The sequence below is a fragment of the Myotis daubentonii genome, chromosome 18 (assembly GCF_963259705.1).
Source record: "Myotis daubentonii chromosome 18, mMyoDau2.1, whole genome shotgun sequence".
Classification (NCBI taxonomy): domain Eukaryota; kingdom Metazoa; phylum Chordata; class Mammalia; order Chiroptera; family Vespertilionidae; genus Myotis; species Myotis daubentonii.
Window position 1 is genome coordinate 20,900,238 of NC_081857.1, and position 7,824 is coordinate 20,908,061.

Below are 7,824 nucleotides of genomic sequence, written 5' to 3' on the forward strand. Positions count from 1 at the left end.
GCCGCTGATATTAGTATCTACTCGCAGGCCTCTGATGGGGAGAAACTTAAACGAGTCTCCTGATACTTAGTGAAGTCAGCAGACAATATCCCCGGCCTGTGCCGGCCTGATATTAAGGGCCACACCTTCCATTTCCCAGCCGGGACTATAGTTCCCCGCCTCGCCTCCCTCCCAACCCAGACAGGTGATTACAGACAAGGAGGCAGTGATGTTGCTTCAAAATATTTAATACGTGTCAGACACGTGAAGTTACATTTTTATACAAAAATCCATACAACGAAGGAGAAAATACTGTACAAAAAACCAGCTCCCCCAACCTTTATACAACAAAGACTGGAGTCACCATATCTACAAAACCGTAAGGTCTTTTCGCTTAGGGGTTCTGTCTGTAAACTCTGTTGCATTAAACACTTTTTAAAAGCACTGTGTAGTCGTTTTGAGCTAGAGCTTTTAAAAATAGATCTTTTCTCTAGAACTCCGTATTTCCAAGCCTGAACTCTTCTGTGAAGTCCATCAAGCTTTTTTCCCTGTGGGGTCCCCTTTCCCAGGATAATCGGGGGGTCAAAACGTTTCTTGGGCGAGAGAAAGGCGGGGAGGGAGAAGTCACACGAGTCTCTATTCCAGACCGAATCGCTCTCGTCTGATGAAATCTGCGAGGAAACGCCGCTCCGGGCCGCGCGGGTGTGAAGTCCCTTCCTGCCGCGGGCGCGCGGGGGAACTCCCGGCCCGGTGAGCCGCTTCCTCCTGGCGGGGCGGTGCAGGAAAGTCCCCGTCGGCCCCCCTCTCCTCCGCCGGGGGCAGGGCGAGCATTCCGGGAGGACAGAATAGTCTTAATTCACGAAACACACGGACGGACACAGACACACAGACACACACATGAACGGCCGTCCTCCTGCGATAAGCCTTACGCTCCCCAGTCTCAAGAGAGGTCCCCAGAGAGGCCGATGCGGCCGGGCCGCCCCGCAGCGCCCCGTCTCCCCGGGCGGTCGGCGCCGGCGGTCTCCGGGGCGCCCTCGGGGCCGGCAGGAGCCCATTCTCCCGTCGGGACGCCCGATGCTCAAGCTCCAGCCGCGCGGGCCGGGGTCTCAGAAGGCCTCGATGGCTGTGCTCCACGGGCTCATGTCTCTCAGCACCGCCGTATCGCAGCAGATCTGCCCGGGCTCGGCAGCTTCCGGACCCCGCTCCTCGCCCTCGGCTTCCTCCCCGCCGCCCCGCGGGCTTTTCCGTAGGAGTCCCGAGAAGCTGGAGCCGAAGATGCTAATGAGGTTCGCCACGTTCCCGGTCTCCATCTCCTCCTCCCCTTCCTCCGCCCGGCCCGGCCGCTCCTCCGAGTCCCGGCGGGGCTTCTTCACCGGGGTCGAGCCGGGCGCCGGGCGGCCCGCGGGGCCACAGCCGCCCGCCCCCGCCGCGGGGCGCTTCCTGGGGCCGAGCGGGGGCGGCGCAGGGGGCTCGTCCTCCGCGCAGCAGTCACCGTGGGGAGCCGCGCCCGGCGCCCCGGGCTGGCCCTCCACACCTGGGGGGCAGCGACAGTCGCGACGAGTCTCCCGGGGCCCCTCCGGGAAGGCGTCCGAGCCTCCGGCTTGGTCCCCGGCTCCCCCTGCCGCCGCCGCCGCCTCTCCGCCCTGAAGAGTGTCCCTGGCGCAGGTCACGGTCGTCGCGGGCTCCGCGTCACCCGCCCGCAGCGCGCCTGGGGCCGCGGGGTGTGCTGGCTGCGGCTCGGTCTCCAGCCCGGCGGCGGGGGCGGGCGGCGGGGGCGGCTCTCCCCAGCCCGCCGAGGGCCCGGCCGCCGGCTCCGCGGGCAGCTGCAGGGGGATCCCAGGGGGGCCGGCCAGGTAGAGACCGGGGCACGGGTCGCTCAGGTAGACCTGGCGGGCGCTGCGCAGCACCAGGGAGACCAGCAGGTTCTTGTGCAGCTTGATGCCGCCCCGCTGGACCCGCGAGTTGTAGATCTTGCCCAGCGAGATGCTGACAATGCGGTGCGCCTCCAGCTTGAACTCCATCCCGCCTGCCGACCCTTCTCCGGGGGACGGGCGCGGGGGTGACGGCTGAGCCCGGGCTCCCGGTCACACGCCGGGAGAGGAGTCGGAGGCCTCAGGAAGTCGGCCCCAGGGGTGGACCCTCGGTAACTGAAGACGACGCCGAGAGACCGATTTCGATGACGCGCTCACTGACCCCTACGTCCCCTCCAGTGCAGACAAACGCCCAGCCTCCCGTCCGGTCGCTAACTGAGGGCAGCCCTACCGCCCGGCGCTTTTTATAAGCTCCCCACCCGCCAATCGCGAAGGGCCGCCAACCATTCTGGGGCGGGCCGACACGCCCTCACGAGCTGCGCGCGGCCAATCGGAGCCCGAGGAGGGGCGCCAGAGCCATTCGAACGTTAGTCCCGCGGAGCAGGCTCTTAAAGGGGACGCGGAGTGCAGGCGGAGAGCGACAGGCGGGTGGGGCGCCTGGGCTCAGAAAGTAGGTGATAGGGGAGGAGGTTTAGCCCCTGTATTGTTTGTAGGAAAAGGTTCTGGCTTGGGCGCTGGCTTGCCAGAACCAAAGCAAAACAAACCATTCGAACTTGCATCGTGCAGGTGGACTTTGCTCTGCAATCAAGTCCGGATCCCTTGCCTCATCACCCCACGCCCCGCCTCCATTTCCAAGGCGGCGCACACCTGAAAGGCTCTGGTCACCCCTGGCAGAAGTGGAGATGATAGCAAAACGTGGCAAGGGATATCCCTGGATAACAACATAGTATTACTGCACGGTATTTAGCAGATACTAATTTTGTATGAGTTCCTTGCCCCCTAGAAAATCAATCTCTCTCTCTCTCTCTCTTTCTCTCTCTCTCTCATCTGTTAATTGTAAACCCGAAAAAAAGAAAAAGGAGGTTCTAAAAGTTCCTACATTTTTTGTTGCTTATCAAGAAATTGTGTCTAGGCACAAAGGCCAGCACCTATCACTTTGTTCTCTAGAATTACCAACAAGCACAGTTGTCACATAGGTTGCCATGGAAGGTGGTACAGATTCTCCACAATGATTTCTCTCCAGCAGGAGGGCTGACTAGTCACCCTTGGAAAAATCTAGCCAGTTCTAAGAATATAAATAGAGAAGTCCTGTGTTCTCATCGTGATGTCATAATTTCATTTTGTGCCAAGGTAAAAACATTGGGGAAGGGTGTTCCAGAATTTTCTGGTCAGTCAACCATCTACTGACCCTCAGTACATGACATTAGGGCAGAACCACCACAGGGTTGTCCAGGGTCCTGGACTGGGTTCCTGGAGAGTCAGTTCCAGTCAGTCCCACTTAAACCCCAGCACAGACCTGCCTGACAACTCTGGGTGCGTAACCTCCAGACACTTGAGTTTCTCCAACTCTAAAAGGGAGAATTCACATACACATCTGCTCTGTATGCAGAACATGAATGACAGCTCAGCCACAATCTGAATCATGAAACTATGCACAGTTTTCTGGAAGTCTATGTGGAACAGTTAGCCTGACTAGGATTTGGCCAAGTGGTGTATAGTAATTCCTCACGCAATGTCATTGACAGGTTTTGTGACTTTAAGTGAAATGATGTATAATGAAACCAATTTTTACCATAGGCTAACAGACATAAACAAGAGTAAAGTTCCTATGACATCTCATTGTTATAAGGAAATGATGTCGAACGAAATGACGTTATTTGAGGACTCACTGTATTTAGTTAGGAGAAACACTAGAGAAAGGTGGGCTTGATTATGGCCAATTCGCAATCAGAGGCCTCCACAGGATGCAGTGGCTCAGTAACATTACCTATGCCCACAACTGGTTGATGGCAACGGAGACACCCATCCATGAGGCCCAGAGCTCCTCCCCTCTAGGAATTTTCAGCTCACTTAAAGAAGGGCATAAAATAATAACACAAATAATTACCAAAGCAACCTGCATATTTTGAGCAATAACATGAGAAATAGTTTCTTCTATTCTCTCTTTCTTGGAGAGTTATCAGTCACTATACAACACTGATTAAGAGCACAGGTTCTGAAGACAAACTTCCCGAGTTGGAATCCCAGCTCCACTTTTTACTTGCTGTGTAACCTTCGGAAAGTTATTTCACCTTTCTGTGCCTTGGTCTTTTTTCATCTTAAAAGAAGATGATAATAGTGCCAGCCCTTAAGAGTTTTTGTGAGGCTAAAACAAGGTAACATGCAAAGCTCTTGGAACAGCCTGGCACATAATAAGCAACCAATGTATGATCGTTATCAGAACACATCACCCCCAACACCACGTTGGGGCGGGAGAAGAGACATAGTGGGTGGGGAGGGACTTAGATGGGAGAAAGAAGTTGTATTTAAGGAGGGTATTGAAAAATCCTAAAGTAGGATCCACAAGTTCCAAGCAGCAGGAGCAACAGAGTCCGGATAGGGAACTTCCCACCTGACAGGTATGCCACACATCATAGTAAGTGGAAAAGGCTAGAAAGAGGCTGGGCCTCCGTGATAGTGGGTCATAGATGGCTCAATGAAGAGGTGGGCCACTGGGAGCTACTAAAGGTTGTTGAGTAAGAGAAGCACAGAATGGATCCTAGAACAGTCAGTATACTTAATTATAGAGAGGACCACTCAAAGCTCTTGTGGGAGTTTAGGCAAAGGGTCATGAGGCCTGAACTAGGTAGAGAGAGCAAAAAAACAAGAGACAGAATAAACCTTAGTGATTACCTAGGAAGCCATTACCCAAACAGGTCATTTATAGAGCCAGACTTCACGAAGCCTTCCTGACCCACCTGAGCAGGGCATTCCGCCATCCTGCATCGTATGAAGCATTCTTCATCATTGCCCTCATCACTTTCCTCTCTCATGCCCAGGGCCCCTCCCTAGCTGTGCTCTCAATGAAGGCAAAAGCCCATCTATACCAGGAGATAGTGAAAATATTTAACAACTGGGTGACACAGGCACTAACCATCAGAAGAGTCCCAGAGGCCCTTAGAGTGCCTGCGTATGGTGGGGAGGGGGGCGGGGGGGGGGCGGCCTTCTGCAGGTAGGACTGAATGTCCAGAAAGGGAGGTACACAAGGTGCCTAGGGCAGAGATTCTGCCAGCTGGCATGGCAGCATTTCCATATTTCAACAACTGGCCATAGCAGTGCATACTGAGTGATTGATTATGCACTTGGATGAATGAGCCCCTAATAATGATATTGTCTGCCAGGCACTGTGCTAGTCACTTTGCAGGCCTTATTTATCATCCTTATAAAGTTCTAAACGCACATGTCATTTTCTCCATTTACAGAAGAGGAAACTAGGACTCTGAAAGGTTAAGTAATTTCCCAAAGTCATACAATTGTAGACGGAGAGGTGGGATTCAACTCCAAATCTATTTAACTCTAAAGTGTGAGGGTGGGGCTCTGAGGTTCAAACCTTGTTTTACCTTTTACTTGCCGTGTGATTTTTGAAAAGTTATTTCACATCTAGGTGAAATGAGAAAACCATGTCCTAGTTTAATTATTTAACCTTTCTGTGCCTCTGTCACCTCTTATGTAAAATGGGAATAAGAAAAAATACCTACAGTACTTAGTACAGTCTAGCAGCACACAAGCACTTTCTAAGTGTAGTTGTTATTGTTAGAGCAGTGCCTAGCTCAGTACTGAGCACATGGTAGGTACCCTGTCAGTGCTTGTTGAATTTTGAATGCATTTTTCTACTACACCACATAATAGGTGCTCAATAAATGTCTGCTGCCTTGAGATTGAGCATGATCACTATTATTATCAGGATTTTCTCTAATCCTGAGGTAGCAAAATGGTAACTTGAGAACTTATTTCTGCAGGACCTGGGCTCTTATGATCAGCAAGCTTCACCTCCATTTCCCAAAAAAGGTGGGAAGATATATAACACATTCTTCTAAGTTTTAGGAAGCAAGTAATTGAATTTGCTGTCATCAATCTTTGGGATTTTCTCAGTTAAAAACAAAACAAAACCACACAACTGATAGCACTATGAGAAACATGAGGGCTATCAGAAAGACAGAAGCCCTGCTCTGGAAGAAGTGGCCAAGCATATGCAGCGGGTCTGTGCTGTCTGTCCACCCCCTCCTCCCCCCATCTTCTCAGTTTGGCACCAGCAGATTAGCGTGCTGAGTACTGGCCACAGCTGTTCCCACTCGGGCGCTATCTGGCTCTGGCCTGGGAATTCCTCTCATACAGGGTCTGTCTGCCCACTGCTGTTGACTTTATTTCTTGTTTGCTTGACTAGTGAAGGCTAAGTATTATTATCAGGTGATTACAGTGCTTATATTGCCTTAAACTGAGTCTAGCCTGTATAAGAACAGGGCAGACTCACTATGGGTTATGCACACAATCTCTCTGTAAGAAGTGACAATGAGTGAGAAGTGGGTGGGTGAAATAAAAATAAGTTCATTGAGGACAGAAAGAGACTTGGCTTTGGGTGATGAGCGCACAGTGCAGTGTGCACATGATGTTTTATTGAGCTGTACACTTGATAACCAATATGGTTTTATTAATCAGTGTCACCCCAATAAATTAAATTTTAAAATCCTAAAAATAAATAAATAACCTGCACTGTGCCTGCCTTTCAATGTTAGGACTTTTGACATTTTCTTGGCCAAAGTTGCTGATGTGAGTGAATCATCATTTATATGACATCCTGAATTCTTTTTTTAAAATATATTTTTATTGATTTCAGAGAGGAAGGGAGAGGGAGAGAGAGATAGAAACATCAATGATGAGAGAGAATCATTGATCAGCTGCCTCCTGCACATCCTCTACTGGGGATCAAACCCACAACTCGGGCATGTGCCCTGATGGGGAATCCATCCATGGCCCCCTGGTTCTTAGGTTGATGCTTAACCACTGAGCCATGTTGGCCGGGTCTAAATTCTTTAGGTAAAAAGCTCTATAAAAATATAATATTAGCACTTTATGTAAGCGATACTCCTCTTGCTCTTCTGAGAACAGACAAATCCACTTTTTAATCCAACTTTCTCTCTCTCACGATTCTGGCATATTTTACATCCTTTTTTCTCTTGGCTGCTTGACTACTGTAGAATTTCTTTATCTCCAAATAGCATTTGACTAGGGGTGAGCACCAAAGGGGTGAGGAAAGACCCCCATTTCCTATTACAGCCCCACCCTTTTCTTGTCCTGAATTTCCTTTGGTTGTTTTTATGATCATCCTCGTCATACCTTGCTTTCTGTAATACTTCTAAGGAAAGCAAATCAATATGTAGAGCACTCAAAACTCATTAAAATGAGCCTAGTACCCTCTCAAGGCACAGAATGAGGAAACACCACCATATAAAACCCACACTGTTCAATACAGTAGCCACCGGGCCAATGTGGCCCATGCAACTGAGGAACCGAATTTTAAATTCCATTGAATTCTAGTCTAAAAATTGAAACATGATCAATAAAACCCTTGTCCCGAAAACCAACTTTATCCTGTATAATAAAAGTCTAACATGCAAATCGACCAAACGGCGAACAACTGGTCACTATGATGTGCACTGACCACCAGGGGGAAAACGCTCAATGCAGGAGCTACCCTCAGCCCGCAGGCCCCAGGCCAGCCAAGGCAGGTGCCAGCAGGGCCACCCCTGCCCCGATCAATCATCCCACATCGCCCTGCAAAGGGAGGTTGACCAGCGGAGGCAGCAGCAGCCAGGGGCGGGGCCGGCCAGCGAGTAGGCGGTGGCAAGGGGCGGGACTGGTGAGTGGGCCCCACCAGGCAGGCCAAGATGGGTGCCAACCGGGGGCGCCCTGATCGTCCCGCTGGTCGCCCCACAGATCGGCCCTGATCAATGTCCAGGCCTAAGGACCCTACCCTTGCACGAATTTCATGCACTGG

The 7,824-nt window shown here is 51.3% G+C and overlaps 1 protein-coding gene across 1 annotated transcript; it reads right to left on the reverse strand.

Moving 5' to 3' along the window:
- Positions 1-209: 209 nt before the first annotated feature.
- IER5 (immediate early response 5) lies at positions 210-2,237 on the reverse strand. Its single transcript, XM_059675553.1, has one exon. It carries the CDS (start codon positions 1,998-2,000, stop codon positions 1,086-1,088), a length of 915 nt encoding a protein of 304 aa, XP_059531536.1. The 5' UTR covers positions 2,001-2,237; the 3' UTR covers positions 210-1,085.
- Between the last annotated feature and the right edge of the window lie 5,587 nt (positions 2,238-7,824).